Source organism: Vombatus ursinus, unplaced genomic scaffold (assembly GCF_900497805.2).
Source record: "Vombatus ursinus unplaced genomic scaffold, bare-nosed wombat genome assembly UNPS02014803.1, whole genome shotgun sequence".
NCBI classification, from domain to species: domain Eukaryota; kingdom Metazoa; phylum Chordata; class Mammalia; order Diprotodontia; family Vombatidae; genus Vombatus; species Vombatus ursinus.
In genome coordinates, this window is record NW_020954581.1 from 313524 (window position 1) to 330332 (window position 16809).

Sequence of the window (16809 nt, forward strand, 5' to 3'; positions counted from 1 at the left end):
TGACAAAAGATAGACTGTTTCGTTTCTAAGAGAGGATCTATTTCCTCGCTGACACCCGTTTCTATTTTTTAAAGTGACTTTGTGGTCTATGTAGCCTAAATATGTGTTTACAGTAAAACGGTTTATGTGCAGGAGGAAATGTAGTTCTTTATTCAAATGTAAGACTCTACTCTGGGACGGGAGAGGTTGAATAAGGGCAAGCTGTATTCACAGTATGATTTAGGTCTCACCTGGAGGTACAGGCTCCAAAATAAATTTATATTTGGGCCCCTTTCCTCTCTCAAGCATCTAACTGAAGGATGGGGGGAAGGTTACCTCATTTTCTTGGGTCTGACTCCTGTTGTCAGTTGTTCAATCATTTTTAAGTCATGTCCAACTCTTCATGATCCCATTTGGGGTTTTCTTGGCAAAGGTACTAGAGTGGTTTGCCATTTCCTTCTTCAGCTCATTTTACAGATGAGGAGACTGAGGCAGACAGGGTTAAGTGACTTGCCCAGGGTCACACAGCTAAGAAGGGTCTGAGGCCAGATTTGAATGGAGGAAGATGATCTAGGCCTAGCACTCTATCCACTGACCCACCTAGCTACCCCATCTGTTGTCAGAGGATGGCTCTATTCAAGAGTAATTACATTTCTTGTTGCAAGTGAAAAAAAAAGGAAAGAAAAAACAACAGACATTTATCATTTGTAATAGAAAGAAGACTTCTATCTTTGTAGGCCTCAGTTTCTTCATCTATAAAATGAGAGGATTGGCCTGGCTACCTTTTAATCTGTAATCCTATGGTCCTGAGTGTCTTCAATTTCCTAAGCCTCGGTTACTTTATCTGGAAAAGAAGGGGGTTACACCAGATGGCCTTTGAGGTCCCTTTCAGCTCCTAATCTATTGTCCGAAATGACTTAATCAGTCTAGGCCTCAGTTTCCTCATCTGTAAACTAAGTGGGTTCAACTGAGCAGCCTCTAAGGTCCTCTCCAGACCTTCTAAACACTAGACTTGGATTCAGAAGGTCTGTTTCTGAGTTTTGGCTCCGCCATTTCTTAGGGGTTCGACCTTGTGCAAATGACTTCTTTCTAGGCCTCAGTTTCCTCATCTGCCAAATTAGGGGTTTGGAGATGATCTCTAAAGTTCTCTCCAGATCTTGTATCTCTGGGTCTGCTACCAATGGTAAAGAGGAAAACCTGGAAAGCTGTTGTAACCAGGAGATATTGCGGCATGAAAAGTCATTGGGATCAGAGCTGCCGAGCCAGAAGGGACCTCAGAGGTCATCTAGACTAATCTCCCTCTCCTTTTACACATGAGCAAACTGAGGCTCACAGAAATCAACTGACTTACCTGAGGTCACTTAGACAGTAAGCATCAGAACTGGGATTTGAACTCAGGTCCTTTGACTTCATAACCAGAGAGCCTTCCAGTTTAGCACACTGGAATTGTAGTTGTTATGACTGATCTATACAATAAGCATACATGTACATGGTCCTTTAAGGTTTTCAAAGCATTTTCCTCTCAGCAACCCCCTGAGACAGGTAGTCGAAGTCTAATTATTCCCATTTTCCAGATAAGAAATAAAGGCCAGAGAGATGAAATATGTACCCATGGTTGCACCTCTAAAAAGTGGCAGGAGCAGTATTTGAATCCATTTCTCCTGACTCCTAAGGCACGAATTCTTTCCATCAGACCATTACCTCACAAGTTTGTTTTTTAGATTAGCCCACTCTAATCCTTTGACTGGGGTGGCTGAGTGGCACAGTGGCTAGAGCACCGGGCCTGGAGTCAGGAAGACTCATGTTTATGTGCTAAAACCTGGCCTCAGATATTTCCTAGCTGTGTGACCCTGGGCAATTCACTTAACCCTGTTTGCCTCAGTTTCCTCATCTGTAAAATGACCTGGAGAAGGAAATGACAAACCACTTCAGTGTCTTTGCCAAGAAAATCCCAAATGGGGTCACAAAGAGTCAGACTGACCAAACGACATTTACTTGATTTAATTAAAAAAAAAAGAAAGAGGAAAAAAACACAAATACACATTTATCACTTCTAATAGAAAACCTTTCTAGGTCTCAGTTTCCCTCATCTGTAAAATGAGAAGGTTAGCCTAGTTGGATCTCAAAGGTCAGCTATCCAAATCTTTCCTTTTACAGATGAGGTAAGTGAAGCCCAGGTTGATTGGTTTAAAAGAAGGTGACTCACTGCCCTCTATATATGCACACAAAGTGTCCCCTAAATTTCATAACTCCTCTCAGAATAAGTAAAAGCAATGACCAGAGTTAGCATCAGTAACCTTAAGAAAAGAAGCACAGGATCCCATGCAGGTCATAATCAGGTAGAATCTCTGGGGACTCCTTGAGTCAAATTGAGGGAAAACTGAGAAAGTCTGGGTGTTGCCCAGGGAGCTACTCCTGGAATGAAGGTTGATGCTTCTACCTTCAGAAGCCAGAGGCCCTCTGGGGTCCTAGATATGGTCTGGGGCTCTAGATATGATGTGGGGTCCCCAGTCCCCTTTAACCCTCTCACTTTTCATCTGATGCATTGAGCATGAATGATATCAAATTTGGACGTGTTGTTCCAGGGCCCAAACCTCCAGGACATATACTGAAGGACCCAACCAGTTAATCTTGTTTTCCAATACAACAAGGGTTTTCAGGATTCCCAGACTTGGCTTTGAGGAAAATTCTGAAGTTTTCAGTGTGTTAGGCACAGTCACATCAATAACATGGCAGCCTGCTGCTTGGTAAACACCCACCGGAGAGGCTGAAACAAATGGGGCTCTGTCTTGTCCCTTAGGTCCTTGTGTCAAGTCTATCAAAATCAGTGCCATGAGCCATATTCTTCACTTTTTAAAAATTTTCCCTTGCCCTCTAACCAACTTCTTTTCAAGTTAGTCTGATTTCTTTTAGGTTCTGTGTTAATTTTTATACCTGATTTGGGATTCTAAATACCAAAAACATGATAAAGAAATAAGTTGTTTTCTTTGCCTCATTGAGAAGTTAATAAAAAAAATATTCCTACTTAATTCTTCAGCTAGACATTGTGTTAGAGGAAAGTAAATATGTGAGCAAAATGTATGAAGTGATTCATCTGAGGCTGTATGATGTAATTTAATGGAAATAATATAGAGTAAAACTCAAAATTTTCCACAGATTCTATTATTGGGTCAAATTATGTCTCCTGCCTCTGTGGTGATCATTTCTGCCTGTAGTTTTGTCGTTGTCCGCTAACAGCAAAGAATGAACAGAGTTGTCCTATAATTGTAGAATTTTAGGGCTTAAATCAGGATCATTAGGATAATAAGATTGGAAGCTGCATGGGATGCATATACATATGATAAGATGCAAGGTGGTTGGTGGCTATATGGGGGTTAGGACCATGATTAATGAGTATAGGGAATTCCTAGATGAAGAAAATCCCTTTCAAAGCATGTTGCTTCCCTCCAACATATAATCTTAATGAATTTCCTTGGACATGAAGGATTGTGATTTGCCCATGGTGCCATAGCCAGTATGGACCAGTGGGACTTAAACCCAGTTCTTCCTGGTTCTGAGGGTAGCTCTCAGTTCACTATGCTACACTCCCCTCTCGTGTGTGTGTGTGTGTGTGTCTTTACCATTGTGTAAGCCTCCAAAGGAGACACAGTAGACATTTCTAGCCTCTTCTCCTTTCCACCCTTCTCCAAAGGGGTGATTCTCATTCCTGCGGGTAGGGGAGCAGGAGACTAGGGTCAGAGGCCATCACTGCTCCCCTCAGAGGGAGAAAGGCTGTTCCCTTAAATATGGCTTGTCGAGAGGATATGATGGAGTTTGAGCTAACGCTTGATCACTTTGTCATTTTGGCAGAAGGAGGATCCCAAACTCTAGGCTTGACCCCTTTCCTACCTCATGGTAGTTCCACACTGAACACATTTAGCAAATAGCAAAGAAACTCATTTATCCAAATCATAGCAAAACAGAAATCAGAGAAGGAATCCATAGGAGAATATGTACCAGGCAATACAAAGTGAAGAAATTCAACTCAACCAAGGGGAAATTCTCCAGAGTCTCTAGAGAAGCAAGCTGGGGATGGGGCCATGATGGAGATGGCCAGCTCCTCTCATGTCTTCCCAGAGTCTTTTCCTTCAGCAACCTAAAATGGGATTGGCCTCTTCCATCTTCTCTCTTGAAGCTAGATACCATGAGTGCCAGGAACACTCAGAGTACCCAAAGTAACTCTGATTGAAGAAAACTTGAAGCTTGCCCTGAAGAGTTCTGAAGAGAGGCTTGAAGTGAACTTTCATTAGAGAGTCCTAGAACTGAAGGTCTGGCCTCTTGTTAACTCTGCCCCACCCCTCATGCAGGGGAGGGGCATTCACCTCTACCAATAAGGAGAAAGTCTCATGCCAATTCAACCTATGGGACAGGGAATACAGATATAGACATACATACACACAATATTATACTATATATTCATATATTTGCATTCTAGAGTTCTATAATTGAATTGTTTACTGATAGTTTTATTACATGCATATATATATGTATGCATGTGCATATACACACAGGTATACACATATGTATATATATATATACATATATAACTGTGTATGTGTGTGTGTGTCTGTGTGTGTGCATGTGTATGTGTGTGTATACAAGTAGTGCAAGCCATTTAACCTCTCAGTGCTCCAGGGGTCCTTCTATAAGTTGCAGAGAAGGTGCTGGCCAGCATTGGTGACCCTTGGCAAGTTGCATGTTGGTCAGTCAACAAACATTTACTGTGTTCAGTTGTTTTTCAGTTGTGTCTGACTCTTTGTGACCCCATTTGGGGTTTTCTTGGTAAAGATACTCAAGTGGTTTGCCATTTTCTTCTCCAGCTTATTTTACAGATGAAGAAATTTAGGTATACAGGTTTAAGTGACGTGCCCAGAGCTACATAGTGAGTAAGTGTTTCAGGTTGAATCTGAACTCAGGAAGATGAGGTTTCCTGACTCCAGGTCCAGTGCTCAATCCACCTATTTGCCAGGCATTGGGGTAAAAAGAAAGGCAAAAAGACAGCCCCTGCTTTTAAAGATCTAATGGAAGAGACAAGAGAAAACCAATTACGTACAAAAAACATATACATAGAATAAATTGGGATTATCCATAGAGGGAAGGCATAAGCATTAAGGGGGATCAGAATATGCTTCTTGTAGCAGATGGGATTTTAGATGTGTCTTGTTTTAGCAAAAGCAAGGAGGTCAGTGTTGTTGACTCATATCATATATGGATATATGGAGAGAAGCATAATATAAAAAGATTGAAAAGGTAGGAAAAAGCCAGATTGTAAACAGCTTAAATTCCAAACAGGATTTTTATAGTTATCTCTTCCATATTTCAGGGGTTAGGGATGTGATTCTCCTGCTATTCGGAAAATCTGTGTAAATTTTTTTGGCCATCCCTTTGTACCAGAGAAGAAGTCTGAATTATCATGGTATTAAAAGATAAAATATATTGGTATTATACAATACTACACATATATTTTATGCATTTCTGAGTTTCTAAACTTCTCCTGTGTCATCTGTGGCTTCCTCAAAACTCCCCCCAAATTCCCATTTAATTTCTTATACCGAACCGCGATATATGGAAACCACAATGAGGAAAGTGGTGATGTGGAAGTATTTTATCCTGGAGGTGATAGAAGACCACTGGAGTTTATAAACCTAGATGCTGGCAATTAAAAACCAAGTGTTCTCACTTAAGACCTTTTTATCTCTTCTTTGGGCTCTTTAAGAGGTGAGAAAAATTGAACATTCCTGACTATAATGTTACATTCACTGGCACTTATTTCTCTGCGTCTGGTGGCCAAGGTAGAAGTCTTCACACCATGACTTTGCCTACAGTGAAATAATTATTATAACTCACATATTTATCATTCTTTGAAGTTGGCAAATGCTTTCCTCAAACAACTCTGAGATGGATAGTGCAGGTGTCCTTGGTACCCCTATCATGTGATGAGATTGATGGCTAGACAGTATGTGACTTGCCCCAGGTCACAGAGTGACTGTCTTTGCTGGGATCTGCACCAGGTCTATTGATTCCTAGAGATTCCACGCTCTTTCCTCAACACTCCAGAAACAGGTGAGGCAGATAAGGATTCCCTGAACAAAAGGCAGCACAGTGTCTGTCTTTGACCTCTTTCTTAATTTTTTCCCCTTAGTTAAATTTGATTCCTTGACATCAGACAAAGGAAAAGGGAAAGACTGCATACATCAGCCATCTGTCTGTTCCTCTCCATTAGTCATGGGGTTTGGTACATAAGTACACTTACATAAGGTATGGTCTAACCGATTTGTCATAATCTCCTGGGATCACCTGCATAAGGCGAGAGAAAAAGATATTTGACAAGTTTAGATTTTCTTGCCTGGAACCATGAATGAACTTGTCAGCGTGTCTAGGGCAAACTTTTTTTTTCCCCTGAGGTCATTGGTGGGGGAGGTGCTGAGTCCATCAAATGCATCCTGCAGGTGTTTTCTTCACCCTCATGGTAAGAGATGAATGCTTACTGGGTTGATTTTTTCCATCTGTCAAATCATGCAAGTGATTAAGGTTCCAGCCTGTGCCAGAGGTACCTGGGGCAGGTGCTGCCTATTCCCCTATTCCTATTCTGCTAAGGCAGCATGACTCAGATGAGTTATCACCTGATGACGGTAATGCTGGGCTTTTTGCCAGTCTGGGTGATCTATATGTACTATTTTAATGCGTGGAAATACAGAGAAGGAGGAAGACAGCCTCCTGTCACTTAAGACTCAAGACCAAACTGGGATTTACCAGTCTAGAGCGAGTACCAGAGAATTCATTCTAGATTAGCCAAAGATCGTTCCAAACAGATGAGTGCCAAATCTTCACATCATAGTTCCAGATGTTGAAAGCTAATATACTTTGGGATCATAGAAAAGGAAAATAAGGCAATTTTTTAAAATTTATAATTTGGAGTATCCTATCATATAAGGAGGGGCAACTAGGTAGTGCAGTGGATAGACTACCAGGTTTGGAGTCAGAAAGACGTATCTTTCTGAGTTCAAATATGGCCTCAGATACTTCCTAGCTATGTGACGCTCGGCAAATCACTTAACCCTGTTTGCCTCAGTTTCCTCATCTGTAAGATGAACTGGAGAAGGAAATGGCAAACTACTCCAGTATCTTTGCCAAGAAAACCCCAAATGAGGTCACAAAGAGTCAGACATGACTGAAATGACTCAACAACAATCATATAAGTATACATCAGATAAAGGTATCACAGAACAATCCATATTGTACATGAAGACAGCGATTAAAACTATTACATATGACACGTCTCTAGATAAAGAATCACCTAAATGGGTTGCCATGTATGTGATTTTCTTTTCTCCATGTTATAATTTTGCTGTTGCTTTCCTGAGTGCAAGTTAAGGTTGACCAGCATTTGAGCTGTGAGTTGTCTGGATGGCTTAGGTCTTGAGGCTTTGAAACTGGTTACCTATCATTAAAGCCCACTATCAAAATTACGACTTATAATAGAGCCCTGGTCCAAAATTTTTCTTTTGGCAACTGTACCTTGATTGCATAACTAATGAATGAATCACTCTCAAAATAAATAAGAATTGTGCTCATTCCTTGATTTATCTAGTTTTATCCCATTGAGTCAGACATTGCTAAAAAGAGGTCAGCAAAATAGTAAAGAGGAAGAATAGACTGAGGTAGGTAAGAATGCTGGTTTTGGCATGAAGTTCAGATCCTGCCACTGATACATTAATAGCTGTGAGGCACTGGACAGCTCATATCTCCTTAGGTGCTATAGATGAATGTCCATGACTGCTTTGCTAATCCCATAGATGGGTTGTGATCTGTGTTAGGGTCCTTCAGAAAGCCTTTTCTGGTTTTTCCCTGCCCTTCCTCAAGTTATTAGTTATCTTCCTTTGGATATTGCTTTGAATTTATTTATATATTCAGAGACATGTTGTATTCTCACCCTACCCCCTAAGTAGAATGAAAGTTCCTTTAAGTCACTCAATTTTTATCTTTGTACCCCCAGGAGATAATTCTGCAGCTTATACATAATAGGTGTTTAATAAATGTGTAATTAAATTGGTGCAATTTCTCAGCCTATATAATTATATATCTTTTGTATTTGTCCCTTACTCTGGAGGAACAGTTCTCAAACTTTTGATCTCAGGACCCCTTTGCAACTCTTAAAAATTATTGAAGACCCCAAAAAGTTTTTGTTGATGTAGGCTATATGTATCAACATTTCTCATATGAGTAATTAAAACTGACAAATATTGTTCTGTTTATGAGTTCATTTAAGAATAATGGTAATAAGCCCATTTCAAGTTATTATAAATAACACATTTTATGAAAAATAACTATATTTTAGATTCATTTTATATATTTTATATTATACATATTTATGATAATATAACATAAATTACAATTTATACAATATATGATAAAATATACTATATACAAAAATACAGTATATTTATATACATTTATATATTTAATATATTTTATATTCACTAAATGAGAAGAATGGCATTATTTTACATAGTTTTGTAAATCTCTTTAATGTTTGGCTTAATAGAAGACAGTGGTTTTCCTATCTACTTCTTCATTCAATTGTTGCAATATGTTATTTTTGTTGAAGTATATGAAGAAAATCTGGCTTTACACAGACATGTAGTTGTAAAAGGGAGGAGTATTTTAATAAGTAAACAACATATTAGTATTATTATGAAAATAAGGTTTCAATTCATGTACCCCCCTGAAAGTGTCTGAAGTCCCCCAGGATTACATAGATCACACTTTGAGAACCACTGATCTAAGGTGAAAACATGCCACTGATATAAGTGAGACAGAAAGTAGGGAATGGACCAAGAATTCTTTTTCCTACATACCAGGGGCTCAGTTAATGCTATAAATTAATCCATTGTTTCAGTAAAATGGTTGGTGATATTTGCAAACGAATCCACTTTTTGGTAGGGTAAGTTACATATCTCCTTATAAGAATAAGAATACTTCAAGTTCCATTCCATTTCAAGAGAGATATTAGTCCTAGCTCTGGGGTGGAGCCATCCATTCTTATCCTCACCTGGGGTATTCTTCATTCTATTGATGCCTCTCATGCCCTGTCTTCCCCTTCTCCCCCACTTCTTGACCTAAGAACTGATCAAATCAACATCATCATACCATTTCCATCTCCATCTCTGGGATTTCCCAAACCAAAACAGCTTTCCTTGACTACTACCCTTCTTTGTCCATTGTTTTTCTGTTATATATATATGGTGGTGAAGACATCCAGTCACCCTGATCAATATCTGGCCACTGGGCTCAGATGGCACTGGAGGAGAAAGGGAGGGTGGTGATTTTGCATGGCCTTCCATCACTCTAATCAAAGTCAAGTCATCATCTCCCTGATGTTATAGTCCTCTTTGAGAAGAAAGGACAAATCACTACATACATACATATATATACATATATATATGTGTATATACGTATATACACATATACATACACATATATGTGTATACTCATTAATGTCCTCACCATCATATACATACATGTGTGTATATATATATATATATATATATATATATGTATGCATATGGTGGTGAGGACATTAACTAGTTAATCCTAATCAAACTTCTCAATGTTGATCTAAACACAAAAACCCTGATATCCAACCCTGATGGGTTCTAATGGGTTCATGATTCTAATATGAGTGGCTTGTATGTCTAATCTTGTGCAAATAGCATTGACTTTTTCATATGAATTCAAAGAATTCAGTTTAATTCAACAAGCATTTATTGAGCATCTACTATCTGCCCCAGGGCTGTGCTAGGTCCAGAGATTACAGAACAAAAAACAAAACAGTCCTTGACCTTGAGGAATATGCATTTTATTTGGAGAGAACAGGATGTACACAAAAAAGTGTCAAATATACAAAAAGTGAATGCAGAGTGATTGGAAAGGCCTAATAGAACCAGCGCCAGGCTGGTAACACCTAAGCTGAGCTTTAATGGAAGCTAAGAATTCTGAGAGGCAGAGGTGAAGGGAGTGAGTGCATTTGAGGCATAAGAAGAGAGAGAACAGAACAGCTTTTATAAATGCATGGAGACAGGAGATGGAATGTTTGGGATTTGTTGTTTAGTTTTTTCAGTCCTTTTGACTTTTCATGACTCCTTTTGGGGTTTTCTAGGTGAAGATAATGGAGTGGTTTGCCATTTCCTTCTCATTTGATAGATGAAGAAACTGAGGCAAACAGGGTCAAGTGACATGCCCAGGGTCACACAGTTAGTAAGTATATGAGGTCAGATTTGAACTCAGGTCTTCCTGACTCCAGGTCTGGTACTCTATCCACTGTGCCACCTAGCAGTCCTAATGTTTTGTGTGGGGAACAGCAAATAGATAAATCTGACTACACTGTAGAAAGTGTAGTATTAGCTGGGAGAAGTAATGTGAGAACAATTTGGAAAGCTGTTTTATCCAGATCGTGGAAGGTTTTAAGTGCCAGAAAGAGGAATGTACATTTTCCCCAAAGTCCAGGTGGAATCATGGAAAGTTCTTGAGCAAGGAACCAATGTAGTCAATTATTTTGTGATTTTATAAGATGTAATCACCATAGTAAAAAGATATATCGTGCAATTGCTGAAGTCAAGGTGTTTATACTCATTTGAATAGCATTTGGTTTGTACCAATTATTGTCTACTCATAAAAATCATAAGATCTCTAGTTGGAAGGGATCTTGGGAGTCACCTATAGCCCATGGAAGTCACTTCCCCATGGAAGGAAGAAGGAATACTTTCTGTAACAATCCTAATAGATAATAACCCAGCATTTTCTCAAACACTTCTGATGATGGAGGATTCACTACCTAATGGTCCATTCCATTTTTGCAGATTCTAATTGTTCAAAAATTCTTCCCTATATTCTTCTAATCTTATTGGTCTCTAGTTTGGTTTTCTGAAGTCACATAGGACAAATCCAATCTCTCTTCCCCATGATAATCTTTGAAACATCCTAAAATAACTACAATATCTTCTTCAGGCTAAGCATCCACAATTCCTTCAATTGTCCGTCACATGACATGGTTTTTGTGTTGTCTCACCATTCTGTCTGCCTTCCTTGAGATGCTTTATTAAAGTACGGTATCCAAACCGAAGACATGTTCCAGATGTGGACTGACTTAGGGTATGGCAATACATGATAGTGTCACCTTTCACAAGAAACCCTTCTCTACAGCCTTCTTTCTGTACCTTCCATCTACCTCAATTACTTTAGCTATATTTTGTATTTGAGAGGCAACTCTGCACAATGAATAAGGAACGTGTATTAGATTTGGGAAGAACTGGTTCATATTCTAGCCTGCCTATATGACCGTGAACAAATCACTCAGTCTCTCTGTTTGCCAGGTAACTCTCCAAGGTAGGGGTTGACAAACTATGACCCATGGGCCAAATCAATCCCTCTATCTGTTTTCATGTGGCCCAGGATATTATCAAATGTAAGAACCATTCTTATCTTCCAAGCCCTGCAAAAATAATCGGTGGACTAGATTTGACCCATGGTTTGCTAATCCCCATCTAAGGTTATAAATAGCAATCAGCATAAGAAGTTTCCTCTTTGAGATTTCCCAAGGCTAGTGAAATCACAAGACTAGTTTTAATCAAACCAAATATACTTAAACATGTACAGGTTGTTATCCCAGAGAGAATGTAAGCCCCTTGAGGGCAGAGAATGATGAGATAATAATTGTAAAGTGTTTGTAAATTGTAAAGTGTAGCTATTATTATTAGCTATTATTTTTGTCTTTGGATTACCAGTACCATTACAGGCTTGGCACATGAGAGGTAGTCATGGACTCATCCCCTCTTTGGGGTCTTTTCTGTCTCTGGACCTATGATTATGATCAATGGATTCCTTGATTTAGACACTATTTTTCTGTGATTTTAATTTTTTTGAAGTTGAATCAACTCTTTACTTGTATTAAGTAAACTAATGTACTTCTGTCTGGCTAGCCTATCCTTTTACAACTGATATTTTGGATAAAGTGTATGACTTTACATTTATGCCTATTATATTTAATCTCATCAGATCTGGCGTATCATTCCAGCTTTTCAAGATATTTGTGAATCTAGGTTTTGTAACCTGGCTTATTGTATATCCCTCCCTGCTTTGTAGTCATTTGACATGACAACATTTTGTTAGTCAAAAGCACTGGGTGTTTTAGTGGCCAGAGTGTTGGACCTGAGTCAGGAAGACCTGAGTTCAAATTCTGCTTCAGACATTTACTAGCTATGTGGCTCTCAGAATCATTACTTCTCTCTGCCTCAGTTTCTTCATCTGTAAAATGCTAACAAAAGTACTCACCTCACAGAGTTGTAATGAGATTCAAATGAAACAAGATGTAGAGCATTCTGCAAATTTTAAGTGATATACAAATGCTAGCTATTATTATTATTATTATTATTATTATTACCAGGGCTTCTGGGTGGTGCAATGAATAGAGCACTGGCTCAGGAGGACCTGAGTTTATTTGTGTCACCCTGGGCAAAGTCACCCTGTTTGCCTAAGTACCTCATCTGTAAATGGCAAACTACTATATTATCTTTGCCAAGAAAACCCCCAAAATGGGGTAACAGAGCATCAGACATGACTGAAACTACTCAATAACGTGATTATCAAAGAGCCTTTTTCTTTCCCACTTCTGTATTAAATTTTGAGTTTTTTAATATAGTTTTTAGACTAAATATTTGACCAAGAAATAATAATTCTTTTTCTTTTCTTTTTCAGGAAAGCCCTGCTCCTTTTTCTTACGCTATGTGTCATAGCAGGTACTGGACAAATCCCAGACCAAGGTGAGAAGGTTTCCTTGTTACTGGTTTGGTTCTATAGAGGGTTGGCTGACAGAGAGTAGAAGCAGCACATGACTTTTGGTCATCATGGCCTAAAATGCCGCCCTGCAGAGACTAACAATGAAAACATTCCTGGGAGTACAGTGTGAATGTGAGGGTAAAATAACTAAATTTGGGGGGAGAAGGGAGGCAAGTGACCTTTTCCGAGTTACTCAGATCTTCCGTCTGAGAAATTGCTTACATTTTTAAGCAAACGCCCCCTAAAAGAGAATTCTCATATAGTGAAAAAGCTCCGATTGTGACCTCACAGGCCGTGGGCGTTCTTGGGGGTGGCCTCCTGGGACTCAGTTACCTTTGCACTTCTGGAGACAACACAGGCCTATGAGAAATGTCCAGTCTGGATTTGCATCATTAAGAGACAAAGTGAAATTTGCATACTAGTGGGTTTGGGGTTTTCCTTATTTCAGAGGCAGATGCTGGTTAGAAAAGAGTTCAGTATTTCTGGTTTGTGTGTTTGTTTGTGCCCACTGGTTGTTGTGGTCCTGGGCTGGGGGAGGCGGGAGGTTACCAAGAACATTCTACGAGAACAGCAGAAATGAGGATAACACAGGCTGGCAGGATTACCTCCTTTGCTACCCTATTAATTGATCTTTCAGAAGTCACAGAGAGATGGAATCATAGACTGAGAGCTGGAAGGGACCTTAGAGGCCATCAAGAACAGCCCCTTCATTTTACAGATGGAGAAACTGAGGCAGGGAAAGTTAAGTGACTCCCATGTCTAGAGCAAAATTATACTTTAGCAAACATTTTCTTTTGTGTGTGACTGACAAATTTGCCTGAAAACACCTCACCTACAGTGAAACAACTAGGTGGCATAATGGATAGAGCATGAACTTGGGGTCAGAAAGGCCTAAGTTTGAATCCTATCTCAGACACTTACTAGATGTGTGACCCTAAGCAAGTCAATTGACTTCTCTCAGCCTTACCTTCCTCATTTGTAAAATAATAGCACCTACTTTACAAGGTTGTTGTAAAGATCAAATGAGGTGATATATGCCTCATATATAATGTTATAATAAAGCCCTTTGCAAATAATAAATTTGTATATAAATGTAAGCTATTATTGTCATTATTATTACAATGGAATAAGTGATTTCATGCCATATGCCTTGGGCATCCAAAAAAATGACTTTCTGAAGAGCAAGCCAGAACAGACTCTATGTGATTATATGTTACTCGGTTTTATTACTTTATTCATTTTCAAAATGCTATTATAATAAAACAGTGGGTTGAGCCTCTTTTGGTGCTGACAGCCCCTGGCATTAAAAGTTACATATAAGGCTTAATTATGTTTTGTTAAGTACATAGAGAATTGTTTTTTTTTTATCTCACAGATGTTAGTCCCATTGAAATAAACATATGAGAAGACGAATTTTTAAGATGTTTCATCAATGCTCATCCTGCTGTCATTTTCTCATGACTTCTCCTTTTCCTCCCAGAAGTCTCCCCTGTAGCAGAGAAGCACATCTATGCCAAATATATCAGCTGTTACCTGGGGCTCAAACATGGCATTTGTATGAGCATGGCATGTTCTTCATTGGTGGAGACATTAATCTTGTCTAATACTTGATACTTCATTCTACATTGGTTGTCTACCACCTCTGTTGGTCCCCTGATGTCACAATTGGGCATTGTACTGATCTGAATTCCGAAATCTTCCATTTTCCTTTACATTCCTGGGGTCATCATGCTCCTGCTTACTTTATTCTCTCATTTCACAAAAGCTTTCCCAAGGACGAAACTTTTGGGAGACATATCCTACTGGGTTACCCAGTAGCTTATTTCCAATTTGCGAGGTATCTGACCTTTTATCATGCCAGAATCTTGGAGTCATGCTTCATGCTCTTAATACCAAAGATTTAGAAGCAGCATGGAGCAGTGGGTAGAGGAGTGGACTGGGGATCAGGAAGAATGGGATTATAATCTTGCCTTAGGCACTTACTTGCTGGTTGACCCTGGGACAATTATTCAATCTCTTTCTGGTTCTCTTTCCTCATCATATAAAATGGTGGTGGAAGGGTGAAGGTGGAAAACCAGATGGCCTTTAAGCTCTCTTCCAGCTCTAAGACTATGATCCTGTGATAAATAATTTTGCAATCCCAGATTTTACTGCTGTTAGGTGGCCCTGCTAACTCTCCCAATCTTAAAAATATGTTTGGCCTCAGTCTTCCTTATACTAACAACTGATGGAAATGAACCACCAGAAAATGTGGTCTGATGGAATTGCAGAATTGCAGAATCCCTCCAGTTCATATGGCATACCAGGTATCTCTTTGTAGACACAGCCTTATTAGGCTTAAAGTAGAGAGGTTCAAATCTTAGCACTGATGCTTACAAACTGCAAACTTTGGCCAGGTATTTAAAGCCATCTTAGTTTTTTTGCCTTTAAAATATGGCGGTTGCCCTAGATGACTTTTGCATTCTCTTATAACCCTAAATCTATGATCTTATGATCCTGAGACATTTGGGCCACAGTGAAAAACCACATGGTCGATTAAAGGAGGCAATACTGTTCTTCTAGGATTGATTAGGATAGCCAGAGTTTTCTTTACAACTTGGGCAAAGAGTCACAAAATTTCAAAGTTGGAAGGGATTTCAGTGTCCATCTAGTCCAGCCCCTATCTTAAAAAAAGAACCTCCCCCATACACGCATGGTGCTACATGTTTGTAATCCCAGCTCCCAGAGAGGCTGAGTCTGGTGGACCTCTTGAGCTCGGGAGTTCTGAGTTGCAGCAGGCTAAGCCTATTTATTACTACTACTCTATGTTCAGCATTATGCTGAGCCCCTGGGAGTAGAGAGGAGTGGACCAGCCCAGGTTGGAAATGCAGTAGGGCCAATCAGAGTAGACCCAAGTCAATGAGAATCCTGGGAGAGATAGGGAGACCCAGTGTTAATAAAAATAATTAAATAACAATCATCATCATCATCATCACCATCATCACCATCATCATCATCATCATCATCACCTCTTCTATGATTATATCTGATAAGGTCTCTGCTTGATGACCTCTGCTGAGGAGAGGAACTCACCACATCTAGTGCCAGCCCATTTCCACATCTGAGAAGCTTTCACTGTTAGGAATCAAGCCTAGGTACTTCTTTGCAGTTTTCAAGGATCGTTTCTTGTCCTGTCCCCTGCAACCAAACCAAACAAATTAAATCCATCCTCCACATGATTCTCTTATCTTAAACAAACACACATTTTCTCTCGGTCCTGATTTCACTATTTGTCCAATAAGGAAAGTAAGCCCTTCTGTTTAGAGACACAGTACGATTGATTCCTGTTTGGAAACTGATCTATGTATGAAAAGTTTATTCAGATTTAGGGAATGTGAAGTTTAAGCATATTACGTCATTTGAAAGTCTCAGTAGGCATTAGGCCTTCCTGCACACAGTGCATAATGGTTTCTGTTGTTAAATATCACTTGGGTTATTTAAAGGACATCCCTTGTGTCTTATAGATTTTGGAATCCTATATAAAGGACATTACTTTCCAGGAATGGATATGTCTGTGTGTTTTTTTTTTTATTTTTTAAAATTAAGAATGAATTAAATGTAATCTGTAGACCAGAATTCCAAGCTCTGGGCTTATATAGACTAGGTTCAATCTTAGGGGTCCCCAAATGCATGTAACTGACTCATTTTGTCCCCAACTGAGTGGGAGATTAGCTCATTTCTAGGTCTCTACTAATATGCATAATAGGGTCCCAAATTCCTGCATGCAGGCAACACATATTTATTAAGCACTTACTATGTCTTAGGCACTGTTTTAAGTTCTGGGTATACAAATACAAGGAAAAAGACCCTGCCTTCAAGGAACCTACATTCTAAGAAGGTGAGACAACACACACAAAAAAAAAGAAGTGAAAAGTGAGACTGAGGATGGAGACGATTCCTTATCAGAATCATAGTGTC

The 16809-nt window shown here is 39.2% G+C and overlaps 1 protein-coding gene across 1 annotated transcript in view; it reads left to right on the plus strand.

Annotated features, from left to right (window-relative positions):
* The window catches only part of COL24A1 (collagen type XXIV alpha 1 chain), a 369727-nt gene that overhangs the window by 5156 nt on the left and 347762 nt on the right, over positions 1-16809 (plus strand). Inside the window, exon 3 of the mRNA XM_027873950.1 lies at positions 12772-12836. Coding sequence (XP_027729751.1) covers positions 12772-12836 — 65 coding nt within the window. The remainder of the gene's footprint in view (positions 1-12771; positions 12837-16809) is intronic.